The sequence below is a fragment of the Vulpes vulpes genome, chromosome 12, assembly GCF_048418805.1.
Source record: "Vulpes vulpes isolate BD-2025 chromosome 12, VulVul3, whole genome shotgun sequence".
NCBI lineage: Eukaryota > Metazoa > Chordata > Mammalia > Carnivora > Canidae > Vulpes > Vulpes vulpes.
In genome coordinates this window covers 18,972,736-18,996,018 of record NC_132791.1, presented here as the reverse complement: position 1 = coordinate 18,996,018, position 23,283 = coordinate 18,972,736, and the positions used below count along the sequence as shown (strand labels likewise).

Sequence of the window (23,283 nt, the reverse complement as noted above, 5' to 3'; positions counted from 1 at the left end):
TTTCTACCAAGGACATGTCACAGGTGTTCACAAGGTTAGTGTGTTGGAGTTCTCCTTTTGAAGTTCAAGTTGAACCTGTGTAACCTGAGGTATGATCTACTCTTTAACACAAGAGGATGCTGGCAAAGAGTCCAGGAATGGGGAGCTGAGGAAGAAACTCTTTATCATGGGATAAAAGGGCCCTGTCCGGGCTCCTGGGAAGGGTTATCTGCCTGGGCAAGGTGGACATCTGTCTATGGCTCTCAGAGCCATGGCATGTTGCTGTCTGCAGGTCCTGGTTTATGTTGTCATTCATTCAACAGACACTTGCCAAAAACCGACTCAGTGCCAGAACTTGCACTCAGTCCAAGGGGCATGGGAGGGGCTCATACTTTATCCTCAAGGTGCTTACACTCTAGCAGAGGGTACTAATAAGCAAACCACTGACGACTGCCATATAAACATCAGTAATTGTTCTGGAGCCAATGAAGCCTTGGAGCTAACTGGGTTGAGAGACTATTGGCTCTAACACTAAATGGCCCCAAATTACACTACAGTCGGTGATCTGGCTGTCTTTGGTGCTTGTCACTTCCCAGGGACCAAGTTTCAGTGCTGACATTTAAAAAAAAAAGACTTAATTAATTAACTTGAGACAGGGAGTGCACAAGACAGCAAGCAGGGGAAGGGGCAGAGGGAGAGAGAGAGAGAATATCAAGCAGACTTCATGCTGGGTGTGGAGGCCATTGTGGGGCTCGATCTAAGGACCTGGAGATCATGACCGCAGATGAAATCAAGAGTCGGGCACTTAACCAACTGAGCCACCCACGATGGTGCCATCAGTGTTGACATTTCTAATCTCTGCTTCCAAGATGCTCTAAGTAAGGAAGAACTAAAAATTGCCAGTGGGATCAAAGCTAACAGAGATGTCCGAGTCTTTGCTTAGATGTCACCTTCTCATTGGATCTTCTCTGATTGCTCTGTTTAAGATTACAATCTCTAACGCCTTTCCTTAAGTTATTTTTCTCCAAAGCACTTACAATTTAATACACCAGATTTTGCTTTTTTAATGAAGTTATTATGTCACTGGATAAAATAAGCTCTGTGAAGGAAGGCATCTTTGTTATTCATTCAACAGACACTTGCCAAAAGCCGACTCAGTGCCAGAAGCTGCACTGAGTCCAAGGGACATGGGAGGGGCTCATATCTTATCCTCAAGGTGCTTACACTCTAGCAGAGGGTACTAATAAGTAAACCACTGATGGCTGCCATATAACTAATCAATAATTGTTTACTGCCAATAACAATCAGTAATTGTTCTGGAGCCAATGCAGCCAGTGGGATCAGTTTTCTTCACTTTAACATCTGACACATAGTAGGTGTCAGTGAATAGTTGTGGATTAAGTGCATTTAGCAAGGTTAAGTTTTATATATAACGAAGGCAGTGTGCCTCAGTGGGTTCGATGATAGGACAGACCTGGGTTCAAATTTGATCTCCTGCACTTAGAAACTGGGCGAGCTTTGATAAGTCACTTCCCCTTTCTGAATATTCGTTTTCTCATCTGTAAAATGAGCATTGTAATTTGACCTGTGTCATGACGTTGCTGTGGACTTCAAAAAAAAATAATGCATGGGAAAATGTGGTGCAGATGGAAACTGCTGTGCATGAGTAACATGCTCTTTCACAAGAATTCTAGAGGAGAAAGTACTTACTGTTCTGGGGAGTTTATGTCTTCTATAGGATCTTTGCATGTTCGAGAGGGCTCTGTTGTGTTCCACTGTAGCTGGGGATTTTGATCGAGGTGATTTTTTAAAATGGCCTTTCCCCCATCTGAATGCAAAACAACAATATCACAATACATTCTGTTAACTTCATTAAAAAAATGCAGTCATTCTAGGATGCTGCCCAAGGAGAGAGAATGCAAAAGAGCCTTATTACCCCTCTGGAGCTGTGGTTTCTGCAGTAGTTCTCTCAGGACTAAGGCAATGAACCCAAAAGTTTCCACCCAGGGATGGAAGTGGCATCCTGGGAATTTCTTTTTTCCAAGAAAAAAGGGAGGAAATCCAGTCAACCAATGTAAGCAACATAGCTTGGACATGAAAAGTTCTAATACACAAAAGCCTTTTTCACTGGTGCACAGGGATGTAATGACAAAGGAAATAACCCTCCAAGGTAAAATATATATCCATAAGACTGCCAAAGACTGAAAAGAATAATAATAGTCAGTAAACTGCTAGTGGGAATTTAAATTGGTGTAATCTTTCTGGAGGTCACTGTCAATAAGCATCGAACACTAAAAAATAGTAAGTATCTTTTACCCAGAATTTTTACTTCAGGGAGTTATCCTAAGGAAATAATGAAGGTAGTGTGTGAAATTATACATAAGATGTTCACATCAGCATTGTTTATAATATAAAGAAGTGGGGACTAATCTGAATTTTTCAAGTAATAACGGATTACAACTTATGTATGTATGAGGGCTCCACTGAAAGAAATACTGTGTAGGCACAAAACATGATGATGTGGGTGCTTTCAACCCTATGTGCTTCAGAACTACCTGGAGAGATTTAAAGAAATATTGAATACAAAAACCTGGCCCCCACCAAGGGGTTTGGAGGAGTACCGGGGTTTTGTAGATTTTTTTGCAGTGGGTCACTTAGTGAATGTCATTTTGCCCCCATGTGAGGACAGTGGGTCCTCTTTAATCATGGATTCTGTATTTGTGAACTCGTCTACTTACTCAAATTTATTTGCAACCCCCAAATCAATACTGGTAATGCTTTCAGGGCCATTTGCTGACACACACACAGTGTTGAAAAGTTCACATTGCCCTCATGGTTAAGAGCACTATAACGCATGCATAAGTGCAAGAAGGCTGTGATGTGTCTGATGAAGAAAATATATGCGTTAGATGGGCTTCATTCAGGCATGAATTATAGTGCTAATGAATAGTGTTAATGAATCAACAATATATTAAATAAGATGTCTTCAAACAGAAACACACATGCAACAAAGTTGTGCATTGATTCACTGATTGGTTGACCAAAATGTCAACCTGAGAAAGCGTTGCAGGAACCAAACCTTGTATTTCATCCAGGAGCAGTGGTTCAGTATTCACTAATTAATTCATGGTTCACAGCAACTTTATCAAGTGATAAAGTTGACTGCATATTCTTAGAATATGGAAGGAACTACTGGGTCATAACAATTTCAAATTCAACTAGCAATGTTTGAGAATGCCCATTTCCCCAACTGTGTCCACAAACTGCAATATTTTGATCTCTTGTCTTTGCCAGTCTCTTTGGTGAAAATGGCATCTCACTAAAAATTTCATCTGCATTTAAAAAGGAACTTTATTGATTTATTTGAGAGAGAGAGAGAGTGCTCACAAGTGAGCATGGGATGGGACAGGGCACCAGCAGTGGGGTGGGTGAGGGTCAGGGAAGCACCCTCAGCAGGAAGCCCATTCCCAGGACCCTGAGATCATGACCTGAGGTGAAGGCAGATGCTTAACTGACTGAGCCACCCAGGGACCCCTCATCTGCACGCTTTTACTGAGGAGAGAGCTTGAGCATCTTTCCATAAACATATGGACCTCTTGCACTTCCTTCTGTGAGAACTCTCTTTTGCCCATTTTTCTTCTGTTATTGGTCTTTTTAAAAATTAATTTGCATATAGTTGTATATACTTCATATAAATGATATAAAATTTCTCGCATATGTAAGAAAATAAGCTCATTTCCTGAGTTACAATATTTTTTGGCTTAGTTTGTTTGATTTTTTGACTATTTATGGTGGCTTTTGTGTTGTTAATTTTTTTTTATAGTTAAATTTATCAGTTTTTTCAATTGTGGTTTCTGTGTTTTACATCAAACTGAGAAAGGCCTTCTTCGCTGAGATTATTAAAAAAAATTCTCCTGTGGTTTCTTTTAGTTCTTTCATGGTTTCACTTTTTACATTTAAATCTTTTATCCAGCTAGACTTTATTTTTCTGTTAGGTGTGAGGTAAGAATTTAACTTTATTCTTTTCCGGATGGCTATCCACTTATCCCTATTAAATTTATTTTTTAATTTTTATTTATTTTTAAATTTACTTATTTATTTATGATAGTCACACACACAGAGAGAGAGAGAAGCAAAGACATAGGCAGAGGGAGAGGCAGGCTCCATGCACTGGGAGCCCGACGTGGGATTAGATCCCAGGTCTCCAGGATCGCGCCCTGGGCCAAAGGCAGGCGCCAAACCGCTGCGCCACCCAGGGATCACCCCTATTAAATTTATTGAATAATTCATTTCCTTCCACTACTTTGAAATATCCACCTTTTCCAGATACTAAAATTACTGTGAATAATTTTTATTCTTTCAATTTACTTGTTATTTATCTTAAACTTTTTTTGCAATCAACACCTTACATAGTAAGAATTTTATAATTTGCTTTTATAATAAGAATACTTACTACTTATGTAATTAGAATAAAAGAAACTGTAAAAACCAAAAAAAGAAACTAAAGATTTTTCATTGATGTAAAAAATAATTTTATAGCATATCAATGAATAAATGCCAACAAAATGCAAACAACAGAGAAGTATATTAAATGAAATGTAAGAAGAATTCCTTCTCTGCACATACTGTTCCTTTTCATACAGGGGGATACTGTTTACCATCTGGTGTTTGTTCTTCCAAGCCTTTTAAAAATGCACTTAACACACATACCACACGTGTACACGTGTGTGCATGTATGTGTATTGTAATGCTAGCCTTCATCTTGCTATTTCCACTTGGAGAGCTCTCCATATTTGTACAAATAGATCCACCCCATTATGCACCTTGTTTGGTTGCATCATAATGAATGAAACCGCCCTAAATGCTGAACATTTAAGTTAATTCCAGTTTTTCTCACCTACAAATAATGTTGTGATGAACACCACCCATATATTTTTTGCCCATGTGGGAGTATTTCCCAGGGGCAAGATCTCGCCAGTGGAAATGCTAATCAAGAGGTTTAACATCTAAACATTTGGATGTGCCCGACTGACTTCCAAAACATTGCAGGAGAATGCCTCTTTCTACACACCCTTAACAACATTGGTGATCTCCAAAAAGTTTGCTGAAATGTAGGCTAAGACTGGATTGTGTTATTTTGGTTTGCATTTCCCAAGTGGCTGGTGGGATTGAGTGTCACATCATATCTAACTGACCACTCCTTTCCTATACGGTGAGAAGGCACATTCGAAACTGTGGAATGTCTCTGGGACACGTAAGTAAACTATTCATTAAGAACAATGTGCCTCCAATCAGAACCCTGGGATTGCTGGCCGTGTCACGTACATGCGCCACTGGAATCCAAGAGACTGAGAGACAGAAGCCCCGGCTCTAGGAGGGCAGGACTTCAAACGGACACCGAACTGTGGATTCCAGATACTCCAGCTGCGCCCGTGTGGCTTCCGATAATCCCCACCCCCTCTCTGAGCCTCAGTTTCTCTGTCGGGAAGGTGGAAGATGGCCAGCTGGTGTGTGATACCCAGGTCCCCACATTGCAGGGACGCTGTCTCATCCTACCTGTGCCCTCCGTGAAGTTCCCAAGGTGGAGGATGTCGTTAAGCTCTTGGTAGTGGCTCTGTTTAATGTACGTGGTCTTTTCTGGTGTGTCCTGCAGCTGCATAGTGACCTCTTCCAAGTCTTTATCCAGCTAAAAGACAAAGGCTCCAGCTGAGTCAGAGCCCCTGACCCAGCCCTTCCCCCAGCTCACAGGCACATGGGACTGGGCCCCAGGCAGGCTTCTGGAGGATGAGAGAGACCACTGCCGGCTGGGGCAGAGCTGCAGAGGGCCCCTGCTGGCTGCTGCTGCAGGAGGAGCTGGAATGGCAACAAGGAGCTGTTGCAGTCATGTGTCCAATGCAGGCTTGTGCCTTGAGGGAACAGCTGGGCAAGCCAAGGGAGGTAGGGTGGTGTCAGAGTACAGGCTCTGAAGTTCGACAGGCCTCGGGGCAAACCCAGGGCTGCTCCTTACCGTCTGTGTACAGGCTTGTGAGAGACTGAGTCTGACTTCCTTCATCTGCAGAATGCGGTAATAATAGTACCTATCTCCTGTGGTTATTTGGAGATTAAATGAGGCAACGCACTTAAACTTTAGCCCAGTCCTTGACACATCGTAAGGGAAACCTGCTACTACAATAAAAGTACTACAATTGTTGTTGATACCCAGCAGGGGAGGACAGATCTGTGGGCTGGTCAGCTGTGAGTCGCACATGGACGCTTAAGCTCAAGACCGTAGGTGCTCCTCTAGAGGATGCACTGCAGTTGCCTTCAGGTCATAGAAAAGTCGGATGCAAGCCCTGGGGCACTTTAGCCCTTGAAAAACCTGGCGTGTGTGCATGTGAGTGTGTGTGTGTGTGTGTGTGTGTGCGCGCGCGCATGTGCCTGTGGATGTGCTGGGGACATGGTGGTAATTGCGGAAGGCAGTGGGCATTCTACTATAGTATAAGGGAGAGGAACTTATAAACTGTAAAGTGTTGTTCTAATGTCAAGAGCACAGTCATTAATTTTTAAATAAGTTTCAAGGGAGAGATACATTTTGTGTGTGTGACTCAAACAGCAGGGCTAGCATCAGAGAAGGCCCAATTGTGATTTGATCCCAGGAAAAACAACCCAACATTTTAGGGATTTGACACTGGCTTCGGTTTCAGGTTTCCTGAAGTGAGTGAACTCTTTTTTGCTGGAGTATGCAAGTAAAAGTCAAGTGTCAAGTTAGGGTAGTTCTAGTCATAGAGAGGTCTGATATTAAAGCAGAACCGGCCATTGGCTTTGAAGGACGGAAACCTTTCCTACTTTGCTCTGGGGTCTAATGGGGGGCTATCTCATCCTAAACCATCAGGTTTAGATGCACAGAACTCTGTGTCATAGATCTTTGTGACAGACTAAATGTGAGCACCCCAAAAGGCTACAGATCTAGCAAATGGAATGCCCAGTCACATCTGAATTGCAGATAACAATGAATCATTTGTCTAGTGTAAGTATATCCCAAATTCTGTATGGGTCATCCTTATACTAAAAGTATGACTGGCTGTCTGAAATTCAAATTTCACTGGGGCGTCCTGTATCTACTCTGGCAACCCCGGATCCCACTCCTTTCTCACGACTGTCCAGCTAGAGACCATCATTTCCCAGCCTACCTTGTGTCTAAGTGTGATCATGTTAAGTTCTTGCCAAGGTAACTGGAGCAGACCCAAAAGGTGCACAATTTTTGTATTACTTGCTTATCTCTTGTGTGGATTCCCTCTTCCCTTCCTGAGACATGGTGGAACAGGCCATGCCTTCCACCCAGTTTTAACTGTCCTAGTGAGGAACAGACACTGGGGAGTGGCAAACAGCAAGTGTGAATGAACCTCATTCAGCCATGGCCATGGAGGCAGAGCTGCCTGCCAACCTGGATCAATCTCCTGAGGACCATTAGGTGAGAGAAATATTTTCTTTGGGCCACTTCGTTTTGGGACCTGTTTGTTACAGTAACTTAGCAAGTATCCTTGCCAACACACTCCTTTGTTTCTTCCCCATCCCACTCTTAAATGAGGGTTTCTCTGTGAAGCACATGCTTTCAGACCATAGGCCAGTCACACAGCTGGACTCAAAGAGAAGGGTGAAGAAGAGGAAGATAATTTGGTCTCCCCTCTCAGGTACAGAAAGTCCAGAATTTGAGGTCTGGCTTGGGCACAAAGGAATTTAGGTATAGCCTCCCTGGAATGCTATAGAAAGAGTTAAGGACCCTCAAGACAACAGTGAGGTCCACTTCAGCAATCTCTCCTGCCTGAAAAGTTTCTCTTCACCCCCTCCTGTCTTGCTGTATATCATATGGATGAGGGTGGTTATTGGGTTGGGAGAGTGAAAAATTAAGGGGGGGGGGGTTCCTCCACACACTTAGGAAGCTCCCATAATCTGGGAGCTCACAAATCTCTAAGAACTCCTTGCTTTCTGAGGGTGTCTTGAATCGAGGCATTGCTGGACTCCACGAGCCTGGGCCTGGTGAGCGGATTCTGACAAACTGCCTCTGTCCAGTGCACGGCCCCCCTGGTTCTCATGGCTGTAATCCCAGCACATGGGACTGCACAGACCGATGCGGGGGGCGGGGGGTTCTTAGAGGGGGGCAAGATTGGGAGGGGCAGCTCTGAGAAGCCCTGCGTTAGGACAGAGGGAGGCTGGGGCCCTGGCTGCCAGTGCTGGGGGAGCTACCTCTGTGATCTTCATTCGTAGGCGATGGTTTTCAGACTGCAGGCCCTCCAGGCGGGACGTGCTTGCTTGGTTCACACTGGTGACTGAGGTGGACGTTTTAGAATCTTCCTTCTTCTGATTCTGAGTGAACTGGAATCGCCTGTTCTGAGTCGCTGCGTCTGGGTTTGTTCTCAGAGTGATGAGCTGAAAGGACAAGGTGGAGCTGAAGAGAGAAGCCAGAGGTCCTCCCCCCGCACCATCTCCCGTCCACTCCGCCGCAGCAGGTCCTGCGCTGGAGGCAGCGTGGATGCACGCTGGGAGTCTGGAGCCCTGGGCTCAGACTGGTCTCTGCCACCTGCTTGCCTGTGACCTTGGGCAGGCCCCTCCCCCCTCTCACTGAGTCTCAGTTTCTTTCCTTTTTTTTTCTTTTTTTAAAAGATTTTATTTATTCATTCATGAGAGACACACAGAGAGAGGCAGGGACATAGGCAGAGGGAGAAGCAGGCTCCCTGCAGGGAGCCCAGTGCAGGACTCGATTCCAAGACTCCGGGATCACGACCTGAGCCAAAAGCAGAACGCTCAACCACTTAGCCACCCAGGCATCCCTCAGTTCCCTTCCTCATCAGCAGAAGTCTGGTCTCCTGATCCTGACTCCACCTGCATCCCAACCACCCCGTGGAGCCCACCAGCTCCCCTTTGGCCTGATGCCAGCTGAGCCTCACTCTGCCTTGGGCCTCATTCTGCATGGAAAATAATCCTGAGGGTGACATTGGAAGACAGTGGATGGAGGCAAATGAAGGCTTCTCTTACTGGAACCATTGGTGAGTGTTGAGGACAGACCGGTGACCAGCTCGGTCATGGACAAAAGCATTGTTAGAGGAGAGATAAGGCTGCCGCTTGACCCTGATCTTACTCATTTCTTCAAGAAACACTCCTGTTTTGACATGGGCCTGCTCTGGAGAGCAGGGGCTGAGGGAGCTAGGACCGCCGTCCGCCAGGACCCCATGGTCTAGAGGCCAGAAGTATCGAGGGCAGGCTGGGCTGTGGGTGCTATGGGCCTGGGCTGGGCTCTATGCAGGGCTCGAGGGACAGTGACAGAAGGGAATTTAAGGGGGGCAAGAAGTGGCCTATGCCAATTGGGGGGGCAGGGTGAAGAGAGGGATGCTTAGGAAGAAGAGCAGTTTGGATGGTGCATACGGTTCTCTGGGAGACTGGAGGGGACCCAAGGGCCCTAAAAGGCAGCCCGGTATCGGGGACTTGATTCTGGAACCAGGAGGGCAATGAGGAGCTCCCGAGGTTGACAAAGGAGAGGGACACGGTCAGAGCTGGGCTTGGAGCCATCTGGCATCTTTGACCGGAATCAAAGAATGCTAGAGTGCGGGCAACAAGGTCTTAGCATTGGCCTAGAGCCTGGGTGGGTGTGACAGACAGAGAAGGAAGGCATATAGGGCAGCAGTGCTCAGGGGAAGCTGCCACGTGGGGACTGACTGGATGCAGGGCCACGGGCGGCCTGTTTAGGGTACAGTGGTCCTGACTGATCTCCCGGGGCCCCCCCCCCACCGTACTCCAAGGCATACCCCACCCCACCCCACTCAGGCCAATGATTCCCTCCACCCTCTCTGTTTCCCGTTCTTCCCTGATGCTGAGACCAGCTTCCTGCAGGGACTCCAGAGATGCCGGAGCCTTTGGTTCACCTGCCCACTGCCGGGAAGGTGAAGGTTTGAAAAATACTTCTCAGGCTGGTCTTGGAGGTCAGTGCTTCAGATGAATGGGACATGTCAGTGGCTGCTAAAAGTGGTCATTTAGTCCTTTTTCCCACTAATACTACTTCTGAGGGCCTGTCTGAAGAGTGTGGCCAGAAGCGGGGATCATGTGTTATGTGGAGAAAAGAAGTTCATTTATAACATAAAAGATCTGGAAATGGCTGTAATGCTCATCAATAAGGGAATCAAATGGACAAGAAAACATGGAGCATGCCCTCTCGTTGGTGGTTATGACTGTGAGAAATACAAAGGAGAAATTCATAGTGGAAAAGGCAAACTATGAAACAATACGTGAGCTATAATCAGAGCTGTAACTGAGAAAGTTCACTGCCTAACCATTTAAAAAAGCCTGGGAGGGGCACCTGGACGGCTCAGTCAGTTGAGTGTCCAACTCCTGATTTTGGCTCAGGTCATGATCTCAGGGTCCTGGGATGGAGCCCCGCACTGGGGCTCTGTGTCAGCGGGGAGTCTGCTTCTTCCTCTCCCTCTGCTCCTCCCCCTACTCTCTCTCTTCGGTGCGCACATACATGTGTGTGCACTCTTAAATAAATAAACAACATATTAAAAAAAAAGACTGGAAGGAAACATCAAAAATACGTAGTTTTTAGTAAAAAACTAAAACAAAACGTTGACAGTGATTGTTTTTGGGTGGCGAGACTGGAAAATCTGATTTTTACTTGTTTGCATTTCCTAACTTTCCGTGATGTGAACTATAATCATCACAAGCAGAGAAAGCGTAGAACTGCCAGGAAGTGTAGGAAACTAGCAGTCCCCTGGGCAGGGTCAGAGGCCAGAGGTCGGACGGCAGGATGCGGAGGGCGGGCCGTACCTTGGGCACGAACACCAGGCAGAGGGTGATGGTGCTGCAGAAGATGATGACCAGAGCGACGATGCAGAACTGCACGTTGGGCTGATCCCGGGTCAAGAAGGAGACGGCAGCCCCAATTATGCACATGATCCCCACGTTGTAGACGCTCATCCCGATGTACTTACTGTCGTTGAGGGCAGGGATGCTGACGTTGCGTGTCTCCCAAGCCAAGAAGCAACCGAACAACTGAAATGGTGAGCAGAGAGGGGAAGTGGTCATTATCCCGTGGTGGCACATACCTGCCGCTCTGAGAAGTGGGGCTGGGAGCTTTGCCGTGGGCCGGGTCTTCTGGATGTCACTCCGGTTCTCCACTGGTGGCCCTGGGTTGAGTCCTGCTGAGGAAATGCATACTGGGGATGTTACAGCATCTGGTTCTCCTGCGCCCCAACACTGGTTCACATATAGCAGGCCGTGGTGGGAAGGCTTCCAGAAACATGATTGTGACAACCTCCCCTCGCTCTAGGGAGAACACTGAGGCCCAGAGAGGAGGAAAGGGCTTGTCCAAGGCCACACAGTCATACAGGGGCAAAAGTGAATGGTTTCTAGAAGTTCAGTCCCTTTTTTTTTTAACCACTAAATAAGACAGAGCCCCCATGTCTGGGACTTCTATTACCTCTCAGTGCACAAAGTCACTCAGAATAGAGACTATATATCCTAACTGTCCTGAGGCTAGGTATGGTGTATGAGAAGGTTCAGGACAGGTTCTGGTTAGTATCTATAAAGGGAAACTGTGTTCCTTTTCTTCCTTCCTAGTAGATGGAGTGGAGTGTGATAGGTGGAGCTTAAGCAGCCATCTTAGACCAAAAAGTCATCTTAGTCTACAATGTGGGAGCTGTATGATGAAGATGGGGGAGACACAAGGTCCAAGGAGCTGAGGTCCTGGGTACCCCCACTAGCCCTAGATTGCTATTTGAGGAGGAAGTTAACTATCTCTTTAACCACTATTATTTTGGGTTTCCTGTTACTTGTAACTCTACTCCTAACCAATACATCTCCCAACAGAAACGGAAAGGTAGAGGTCCAGTGTGATCTGAAGCAGGATGTGGAGGGTTTAGACTCCTTGGGTGGTCTAAGGGGAGGGCAGATTGAGGAGGAAGTGCAGATGGAATGGCAGGCAGAATGGTAGTGGGGGTCGGGGGGCGAGCTGACCAGGATGCTGACCATGCAGGGGCTTTGGCTGCAGTCCAGCCCTTTCAGGAGGCCTTTCTCCAAAGACCCCTCTTCCCTCTGACCTCACCACTGCAACTCAGGGCATCCAGAGCTGTATGAGCCACTTAATGTCACACTGAGGGCTTCTGTTTTCCGGTTCGACTTAGAATGGCAGCATGGTGCCATGTAGTGAAGGGTCGGGGGCACAAGGATGGAGGAGCTGTAATCTGCTGCTTTTCGTCAGCTGTGTGACTTTGAGCAAATCACTTCACCTCTCAGGGCCTTAGTTTCACGGTCTGTGGAATGGAGATAATAATAATAATACCATCTCACAGGGTTTGTGTCCAGATGAAATGAGAGGATGGCTGTGAAAGCATTTTGTAAACCAAGGTGCCCAGTACAAGAGTCGGTTATTTTGTAATTGGTATTATTTATACAACCATGATTGCTTTCCTCTCCTTTTCTGTAAGTGTATTATATCATAGACTGATTTATTATTATCATTTAAAACATTTTTTTTTATTTAAAACATTTTTTAAAGATTTTCTTTTTTTAAAAGTAATCTCTACACCCCATGTGAGGCCCAAAACTAGAATCCCAAGATAGTCACATGCTCCATTCACTGAGCCAGCCAGGCACCCAGACTGATTTATTTTTTAAAGATTCCTTTTAAAATGGGGGAACCAGAAGCCCAGGAAGCAGATACCAAGTGAGGAAAAGAACCCAACGGCTGTTGAAAGCCTTGCTTTGTGCCGGTTTCTCCGTGTGTGTGGTCCCTTCAGTCCCACAGTGGCTGTGCCAGCAGGGCCTGGCTGTCCACATCTTCTAGGGGAAGAAGCAGGGGCTGGACAAGGCTAAGTGACCTGCCCAGGGGCCCACAAACCATCATGAGAGTCTCTACCAGTTGTTAAATGTGGGCAAGTTTGGAGACCTGGTGGTTGGCTGCAAAATCTCTGAAGAGTGTCAGAAGGAAACAGTAACTTGTTCTCAGGCCTTCAAGGAGTAGAATGAGGGGTTCATGGGCACAAGTTACATCGAGGCGGATTTTAGCTGAGGATAAGGAAGAGCCTTCTAGAAAAGCAACCTGCCTATAGTGGGTTAAATGGGGGCTCTAAAAGACAAGTCACATCCCAATCCACAGAGACTGAATATTTGGGGAAAGGGTCTTTGCAGATATGACTAAGAGTCCTGAGATGAGATCCTCCTGGATTATCCAGGTGAGCCCTAAATCAAATGACAAGTGTCCTCACAAGAGCCACACAAAGGAGAGACATGGAGAGGAGATGGCCATGTGAAGATGGAGGTGGAGATTGGAGGGATGCGGCCACAGGCCAAGGATGCCTGCAGCCATCAGCTGCGGTGGAGAGGCAGGAAGCATTCTCCCTAGAGTCTCTGGAGGGGGCATAGCTCAACCTTGGTCTTAGACTCCTGGCCTCCAGAGCAGTGAGAGAAGAAATGTGTGTTGTTTCAAGCCAGTCTGCGTTTACCAGTTTGCGGTGATTCGTGACTGCAGCCACAGGACACTGATACAGCATCCACGATGCCACAGGTCACAGTGAGGTAGGTGAGCTGCCATCCCTGGAGGTGTGGCAGCAGTGACTGAATGAATGGGGATATCGGGGATGCTCAGCGTGGGCTGGGAGTGCCGAAACTCTGAGAGGGGAGAGTGGGCCTCAGGGCTGGGCACTCTCTCCCCAGCCTTGAAATTCTGTGGTTTCAGAGAGGAGGCACTAGGAGCTAGAATTTTAGTCACAAACCCTAGGGGCCAGGAGGGCTGAGGACAATTCCTTGCACACACTGGAAACAGTAACACACTTGTGCTGCTAAATACAGTTTTTATGGACACGACCCAGCTGAAGGTATTAGCTTCACAGGAAGAGATACAGTCATCTCCAGCCACTTTTGCAAGCAGGTGGAGAAGATAATGGATGGTCAAGACATTACAGATAAATGCAGTTTAAAGAGTCAATCGGATTCCCCATAATCTAATTTCACAGAGTCTCAAGATCGGGGGACCTGGAGCTAGAAGGGTCCTGGAGCATCTGGCTTCAGTCTCATTCTTCAGCAAGGGCTGGGGGCCTCAATTGTGGGTACCACATGCTTCCTGTGAAGGGGGCGCCTTCCTTCCTAGGGGGCACCACCACCTCTGCGGCCACTGCTCTGTTGTACAAAATCCTTCTTTAATGTGGACTTGAAAGCCGCCCTCTGGCAACTTTGCCCACTGATGATGAATCTGTCTTCAGGCCTATGCCACCTGTCTCTCACAACTCCGGTGACCATGTCTCCTGAGTGCCCATCTCTAAGCCTAGGGCTGTTGGCCAGTCCTCAAAGTCCCATTTCCACTCTGGGAGCTTCCTGTGGACACCTTCTGGGGCATTACTTTGTGGGGCCCAGATTGCAGTCCAGCGGTCCTCATAGATTCCCTATGGAAACTAGTTTCAACTAGTATGAAGTGGGGGACACTCTCTGCCTAGGGTCTCCTAGCACATGCTCTTCTGGTGTGTGGCCCCTCAGAAACAGTTCTCCAAAGCAGCAGCAGGTATGGATGCATTTGAGCAATACAAGAAATCCCAATTTATATGAGTTTTGGAGAGGGCTTCATTCTTGGCTCTAAGCAGAGGCTACACAGACGTGGATGGTGGCTTGACTTTCCTATGGCAAGACCTGAGGAGGGTATGGGAGCTGGTTTCCTTCACTGGAGGGTGCTCGCTTCGGCAGCATATATACTAAAATCCTTCACTGGAGGGATTTTAGGGGAGGCGCAGTTTGCATAGGATTGGAGAGAAGCTTCAAGGGTCAATGTGGGATAAGGTGGGGTGTGGCGGCCCTTTCAAGTCTTTCCAGACGTGTGGGGTGGCCTTGGTATGTGACCTTTGATCACAGATCTAACAGATCTTTGATCTAACAAATGGGTAGAGTGGAAAGAGTACTGGGGTTGGAGGTTGGAGGTTACCAGGTGCCCTTTAACCTCTCTGAGCCTGACCTTCCCCATCTATAAGATGAGGATGATTCCACTCACCTCCCACAGATTTTGAGAGAATCCAGTAAAATGTGGGATGTGAGCGTGTGCTAGATGCTGACAGACTGCTGTTCCGGGAGTATCATGGTGGCCGACACGAGGCCAACTAACAGGTTTTGGGATTACTCTGTGGTTAAGCTCTTGAATCTGCCACTTACTAGCTTGAGTGACCTCGGGCAAACCAAGCCTCATCAGCCTCATCAGTGAAATGGGGGTATAATCTGCACCTATCTCAGAGGGTTGTTGTGGGAATTGAGAGAACATGTGGCGAACACGGGGGTAGGCAGGTAAGTGCTTCAACCTGGGGGTCCTGTTTATTTCTACGTTCACAGAGGCCCCTGGGAGAGAGAGCTCTGACAGAGAAGCAGCCCCCCAACCTCTGCCTTCTGCTCTGCACCTACCATGAGAAGCCCCTTGTAGGCATAGACGATGCCAAGCCAGATGGTCATGTGGGTGTTCTCACAGTGCTCCAGGAGAGGGCGGATAGAGATGTCCCGTCCTGCTGGGTCCGGCTGTGCAAAGAGAAAACAGAAACCCAGGGATGGCACTGGGCACCTTTCCAGCAGCCAGGGCCCCATCTGACGGCCACCTTCCCTCCCATGAGCTACAGCCAGTCTTTTGTCCAGGAGGCCTTTTGGACTCCTCTTCCATGTTTCCATGAGGCTGCCTTATATTTGTTGGTCATGATTCAGCCCTGCACCCTAGTTATCTGTGCTCTTCATGCTTTTCAAACATGAGTCAGATCTCCTGAGGGTAGGGAGTGGGTCACTTCCTGTGCTTCTAGTACTTAGCTTAAGACCTGGCCCAGAGCATGCATCTGTCATGTTTGTTGAAAGAGTGAAGGTGAGAACAGGGCACAAAGTTATGTCAAGAGGCCTTCAGGTGTCTCTGGGATTAACACCAGTAGCTGCTGGCTGGCCCAGCCTTGGGACCTGCCAAGCTTGTCTAAGGAAGCCTTCTTGCCCATCAACCCAGTGAGGGAGCGGTGGGGGCAACAATGTTAATGTACCACATGACCCATCCTGGGCCAAAGTTGATTGGACAGAGGGTGGGAACCTGACCCACAGCAGTCAATCCAGAGTTGCTAGGAGACTTAGGAGGTTTCCTAGTACCATGTTCTGCTCAAAGACGGATGGTGGAGACGACTCTACCCAAACTCATTCTCTCTCTCTCTCAGGAATTTGAGCTGGGAAACTCTGGATGAGAATCAGTCACATGGTGGAAATAGAAGAAAAACACACCCAGAGAATGAAAAAAAAAAAAAAAGCATATTCTACATATCTTTTTTTCTGAACCATTTAAGAGTAACTTGCAGATATCCTGACCTTTCACCCCTCCATACCTAGCAAGTATTTCCTAAGAATGAGGAGTTTCTCATTTATAACCGCATATACTTACCAAATTGAGGAAATTTAACTGATACAGTATCTAAAGTGCTATCAGTTTTCAAATTTTTCCAATTGACTCAATAATGCCCTTTAAGACAATTGTGGTCTTTCCAAAGCAGGGTCCAATCTGGGACCATGTCCTGATTTACTTGTCATGCGTTTAGTCTCCTATAATCTTCAACAATTCCTCGGTCTTTTTTGGTCTTTTATGTCATTGATATTTCTGAAGAATGCAGGTCAGTTATTTGGTAGAATGTCCTTCAATTTGGTTTTGTTCGAATGTGTTTTCACGATTAGATCCAGGGTATGCGTTTGTGGCAGGAATCCTATGGAAAGTGAGGTTTTTGCCTCCCTGGAGCTTCTTCTCAGTGGCACTTTATCCCATTATTGATGATGCTAACTGATCATTTGGTTCAGGTGATGTTTGCCCAATCTCTTCACTTCAAAGGTACCGTTTCCCCCGTGTTATTAATAAATACTCTGTAGGAGATACCTTGAGACCGTGTGAGTGTCCTATTTCCTCACAAATGCCAACTCAGTGTTTTCAGCAACCAGTGATGGTTTCTACCTGAGTCACATTCTTTTGGTGGCTGTAAAATGGTGACTTTTTTTTTTAACTCTCTAATTTTATTTAAATACTTGGCACTCCACTGTAAACAAGATCTTTCCTTTCTTCCCATTTATTTATGTATATCAGTATGCATTTTTAAAAAAGATTTTATTTATTTATTCATGAGAGACAGAGAGAAAGAGGCAGAGGGAGAAACAGGCTCCATGCAGGAAGCCCGACATGGGACTCCATCCTGGGACTCCAGGATTACACCCCAGACTGAAGGCAGCGCCAAACCACTGAGCCACTGGGCCTTCCCTATCAGTATGCATTTATAGGTTTCTTTTTCATTTCCATTACTATCATTCATTTCGATGTTCACATTCCCCCAGATTTGGCCAGTGGGAAACTCACTTGTTCAGCCTCGTGTGTTTTTTCAATACATCCCCATACTTTTTTGGAAGCACTTTCCTAGTTCTTGGCACAATAAGTACTTGACTTTGTACTCTCCTTTCTCCAACCTTAGAATCAGTCATTTCTCTGAGGAGTCTTGGTTCTTTTTGGTGGAGAATGATATTAAAAAACCAAGATCTGGGCACTAGATGTGTTTGCTGTTCCTAGGATATCATTACTTCTAGGCCCTTCCTTCCTTTCTTCCTTCATTCCTTCCTTCTTCATCTATCTATCTATCTATCTATCTATCTATCTATCCATCCATCCTTCCATCCATTCATCATTATTCTATGTACCTATCCTTGTCTCTCTACCATCTGTCTATAGATAGATGTAAATAAAATCCTATGCCACAGGGTTCTGGCTTCTTCCCATTCTGTATTTGCATTGTTCTTCTCTCATAGTAAGATCCCTGGTTTCCCACAATATCAAAACAGTCACTCATTTGCTCAATACTAAATAGACACAAAATAGTTTTAGAATTTCTACATCCATACACTACCAATAACAAATTTACAAAGTAAAGTTAAAGGTATATTTGCAAATCTATTTGCCTTTAGAACAGATACCCGCTGAGGGTTTTTAATCAAAGAACTGTTTCTAGGATGGAATTGTCCTGTTAAGGTCTAGGGTAAAAGCCACATGCCTGAGGGTAAGAGGTAGACATCGACAGCATCACTCAAGAATGGATATTTTGGATGTGGAAAGCAGGCCTTAGGTAACTGGGAATGAGCACCCTATTTCTCTTGGCCCTGCTCTCTGTCTGGCCTTTGAGGTGAGCAATGGTCTGGGCTCCTGTGATTTGGGGAATGATGGTGCTTCCACATGGAAGCAGGAAGAGCTAGGGAGGTGGAGCCTGTGCACTCAGGCCATTCTGTAACCAGACCATCCAGCTGCATGCTCTCTCAGGCTTGATTTTCCTTTTGTTGTCCCAAGCCACAGACAGCCTTAGCTCAGCTGCTTTGGTTCCATGGTCACTGAGTCCACACACAGGCTCTAGTGGTTCCCTGAGGCTTCTGTGGTGGCAGCTGTGGGCACTAGTAAGAGTCACCCCAGCAGAAGGTGATCACCAAGAACCACAGTCAGAGAGGCCAGAGATTTCCCCTCCACTGCTACCCACCCAGGAACTGGGCTGGATTCTAGTATGGTGATGGGGGTTTCCTGATGTCCTTCCATTGTTTAATTGAGGAGATGGAGAAAGGTGCTGGTCCCAAGGTCAACAGTGACTTCTAACAGTGAAACTTGGGTTTCTCTAATGCTTGACAACCAAGCAGACATCAGAATGCAGTAGCAGAGGCCCATTACGGTCATGCATGAATAGCAAACCCATTAATGATGATAGTATCTGTTGTTCTATAATGAAAGGTAATAATTTATGATGGACTCTTAGATTCTCTGTGTATAAAGGACCGATGCTGTCATATACCATTGTTCAATGTTATGAAAACTCTATTCATGGGAAGCTGAGTGGTTGTCTGGCTCTTACAGTCCCAGTGACAGAGAGCCCACCCCCTTCCACTCTTGGTGAGTGGCTGCACAATCTTTTTTATTGAACCAGAACCTTCTCCTGTACCTCTACCCACTGGTCTTTGCCTCCTTTCCTCTGGGGTTCTCAGAATAATCCTAAGCCCCCTCCTTGCACCTGCAAGCCCTTCCTCAGGAGGGAAAGAGCTGCAGTGACCATACACATCACCTCCTGCCATGAGCCGACAGGGTCCTTCAACCTCCTTCACTTTACCATTGATCTATAGGCCTGTAATCCAGCTCAACGCTCCAGGTGGTAGTGAGTCCGCCTGTGCCCTTGCTCTACGTCTGCTCGGCTTCCTAAACAACTACCTTCCACTGGTGATTCATGTGTTCCTTATGGTTGCCTAAGACACCATTAGGTAGCTTTCATTGAACTGCTGCTGGCTCTGTTTTTCCCCTTCTGCAGCTAACATTCTAGCCAGGTTATCTTTTAACTTCTTAGGAGCCACCCTCCCCTTCACAATCCCCATCCTCGTCTGCTCCCACCCTTCCCATCCTGAATCCTAATTCCTACATCCGGTCTCTTAGCCCCCCACCCATCTCAATAAGCTTAAGCACAGCCTCCACTGCAGAGGTGGGGAGGGCAGAAAAAAAATCAAGGGCCAGTCCAGTGTTCAGAGAACTCAGTGGTCCCGGGGGTGGGCAGAGCTGCTTCCATCCTATGCTCCCACCACCCAAGCGCAGATCCAGAAATAAACCACAAAAATCTCTTGATCGTTAACATCATCCTCACACAACCCCATGTCTCTGCACACTCTATGTGAATCAGAGCGGCAGGGGCTGGGGTGGTCTTAGGAGTGAGGAGGTTCATGTACTTCTGGGGCTAGGGGACGGGGAGTCTGAACAGTCAGGTCCCCTGTACTGAATCTCAAAGCTGACCGTAAAAGCCATGCCTTTGCTCATCTGATCAGTTGTAATAGTGCCTGGGACTAGGGTTCAGAGCGGTCTGAGCAGTCACACACAGGGGGAGAGCCGCATTCGATGATGCAAAGGGTGGGTTGCAGGGGTGAGGGGAGGGGACAGTGGGGGCGTGGAAAGGCGCCACCGCCTGAGCACTTACTTGGGGTCGTTGTCATACACCAAAGTGCCACTAGGGGGCACCCAAGGCCCACACGGAGGGTCCGGCCCAGCGGCTGCGGCTCACCCTCTACTGAGGACGCAGAGCTACTTTTGTGGCTCAGTGGGGCCCGCAAAGCCGTCAGCAGCATCCGATGCTACTTTAGAAGGCACCCAGTGGTCTCAAAGGAAGCCAGATTTCCAGGCACCCTGGAGGACCAGCCCCACCCCTTCCAGACAGCAGGAGTGGGGTGGGAGGGTAACAGCTATCGGGGAAGGTAGGGTTGCGGGACCCAGGCCTGCTGACCCTACGCTCATCCTGCTCTCAGTGCGGGCCAGCGATCCAGGGCCCTGACCCCTGCAGATGCCATGCTGTGATCTCCTATCAGGGTCTGAGCCGTTATTTCAGCCCTGCCTCTCCATGTGATTGGGGACTGCAGCATTTCCACTGGTCTAAATCAATTCCCATGCATGACTGGCCTATAAGAGCTCTCAAATTGTTTTTTTTCTCTGCTTTATTTTTCTTCCTGACTTGTTGCCCACCTGGGCAACTACCCAAGTAATCAATCATTCATTCCAATGTAACTATGAAGCACTGCCACCTGCTAGGTACTGTTCTGGGCATGAGGGGGTTGGGATACAGCCACAAGCAGCATTGCCACAAGCCCTGTCCTCAGGGCTCTTCCATCCTAGTAAGATCAGGACAATTCCACGAGAGACAGCCTCGGAGGGGGAGGGAGTCGACCTCACCCACTAACAGCCGCCCCAAGAATGCCAAGTGCCACTTGTCATGGATGACAGCTGCAAACTCTGCATATGCCGTCTTGTCAAAGCCTCATGAGGCTCCAACAACCTGTTGTGTCCATTTTATAGATGAGAAAACAGAGGCACAGAAAGATGAAAGAATGTGCCCCAAATCTCCAGCTGGTCAGTGTCTGAGCTGGGTTCCAACGCAGCCCTGTCAGCCTCCCAAGCCAGTGTTCTTTCCTCCCTCACCATCTGCTTCTCCCAGCCTGCCCTGCCTCTCGCAAGCACCGTGTCACATTCCAAGGGGACAGTGGGTATAATCCTAGCACCCTGCTGTATAAACTGTGAGGTGCTGCGTGGGGGAGGAATGACTTCATCGCCAGGCGTTCAGCAGAGGCCTCCCCCCGAAGCCCCCGGAGCTCCGTGAAGGCCGTGCTCTGGGGCGGCAAGCTGAATGCAAGCTGATAAAATGCTCTTCCTGCGCGACAGGGCGCAGCGGCCAGAGAGAGGCCACGCCTGTCCGTGATGGCCAAGGCCGCAAGTGCTCACACCTGACTCCCGGCCCGACCGCGGCGCAGCGGGCGGCAGCAGAAGCTGCCCGGGAAAGCCTCCCCCATCTGTGCGGCGAAAGGAGAGCAGCTGGCCCGAGAGTCCCTCTGCAGAATGCAATTACTCACAATGTAGGTCAGTGGCCCCTGCTCACGGCCTGCTTTGTCAGGCCCCGTGCACCGACGGGCAGGGCGCCGGGCGTGGCTTGAGGTGCCCGGTCCTGAAAGGTCAAAGGCTTTGGTCTTGCTCCACCTAGACTTGCCAGGTGACCGTGGGCATGTCCCACCCTTTCCTAGACCTCAGGTTCTGCCTTGCAAGTGAGTCTAAGGGTTAACTGACGGCGCGGTTAGGGATGCCTGTATTTGTCCTCCACTCGCTCGTTCAGAATCCACTCCGTCTTGCGTGCCTGCTGTGTGCCGTGTGCTGTGCTCCGCGTCGGGCCTGGGCGCATAAGGCCCACAGTGTGCTAGCCTTCTGGGAGCGGGCACGCTGGCACGGGCACACCACACAGCAAGCTGTGGCGGGAACACGATCAGAGCTGCAGAAGAGACCCACGAGCTACTCTGAGAGGTGCCAAGAGGGGCATTGACTGGAGATCAGGGAGCCTGGGCAGGCTTTTCTGAAGTGGTGACATAAGGTCTGAGGCCTGGAGGTGGAGGGGGAGCAGCCACGTGCAAACCTAGGGGGGCCAGCATTCCTGAGACGGGGAACAGCCGGCAGCAAGGGCTCTGGCGTGTTGTAGGAACCAGAGGGAGGCCGGTGTGGCTGGCGAGTAGTGAGGGGCCAGCCCTGCTTCCCACTGGATACTGAGCCACCCGGGCAGCTTGCTGAAGTGCAGAAAGGGCCAGGAGGTCTGGGTGGGACCCAGGATGCGGCATTTCTTAGCAGCTTCCAGATGACACTGATGCTGCTGGTCCAGGGACTGCCATCTGGGCGGCAAGGCCTTAAGGGATCTTAAACAACAGAGTGACATTTGGTCCTTGGCTTACCAGATCTTTGCTTAAGAATGCAGACTCTCTCATCACTCGCACACCTGTGACACAGAGCGACAGCCTAGCACAAGCGCAGTCTTGACGTGGATGGTCGGTATATTCTAACCGCAGATCAGACCCCAATAGTACTGTGTTTCTGGGTGTCCCGTGTGGAGCTGGCCGGGGTGGTTAGGGCTGGTCAGGGTGCAGGTCTGGGCACGGAGGGTGGGGAGTCCGGGTGGCAGGAGTGAAGGGGATCACATGCTGTACCTGTGATTACAGGGTCCTGGTCCCTCGGACTTCGGACCCACTGCTGTGAATGTCGGGTTCCCAGCCCCACTTGGCCAGTGCTTCTTTGAAGGAGGGGGTGCCTTCTACCTTCTGACCAGCTCCCAGAAGCTGGCTTTCAGAACTTTTTCCCTGGGCCATTCAGGCTGCTTGCTTGCTTGCTTTCTAATTCTAAAGTTGATTTTTGAAATATATGGTAAAATTGGTGGGTTTTCCTACTGGAGGTGAATATGTGCGTATATCAATGTGAGTTTGAGTGTGTATGGTGAGGGGAGGGGAGGATGCATTTCAGAGTTCTGAGGTGCTTCTCTTTTTCTGGGAAGGCAGGGGAGTCAGCACTGCCTTTTCTGGGGGAGATGACGAGGGAGTCCCGTCAAAGAAGTCTGGGCGAGAGGAAAGGGTATTGGGTTCAGACCCCAGGTCCATCACTTGCCAGCTGTGTGACTTTGAACACATCTCTAAGCCTTCTCTGAGCCATGGTTTGCTCATCTCCAACCTCCCGGGGTTGGCAAGACGATCAAAGGAGGTAAATGGTGTGTTTAGCAGGCTTTAGAGGCTGGAAAGCCCGCTCCTTATGTGTAAACCATCGTCATTATCTCCAGCTGCAGAGTCACAGAGCACTGGAGCCGGGAGGAACCTTCCGGATCCCTCCGGGGCTGGGCTGCTTATCTTAACAGCAGCAGTCCCACATCTCTGAGGCAGCAGAGCTAGAAGCTGTCACTTCAAGGTAAGAATTTCTTTTTAGAATGTTTGGTTGTGAATTTGGGTGAAAGT

At 48.1% G+C, this 23,283-nt stretch overlaps 1 protein-coding gene across 1 annotated transcript in view; it reads right to left on the bottom strand.

Annotated features, from left to right (window-relative positions):
* The window catches only part of GABBR2 (gamma-aminobutyric acid type B receptor subunit 2), a 349,564-nt gene that overhangs the window by 5,771 nt on the left and 320,510 nt on the right, over positions 1-23,283 (bottom strand). Inside the window, exons 14-18 of the mRNA XM_026013320.2 lie at positions 15,382-15,492; positions 10,774-10,998; positions 8,203-8,385; positions 5,536-5,665; positions 1,690-1,807 (exon numbers count right to left, since the gene is read on the bottom strand). Coding sequence (XP_025869105.2) covers positions 1,690-1,807; positions 5,536-5,665; positions 8,203-8,385; positions 10,774-10,998; positions 15,382-15,492 — 767 coding nt within the window. The remainder of the gene's footprint in view (positions 1-1,689; positions 1,808-5,535; positions 5,666-8,202; positions 8,386-10,773; positions 10,999-15,381; positions 15,493-23,283) is intronic.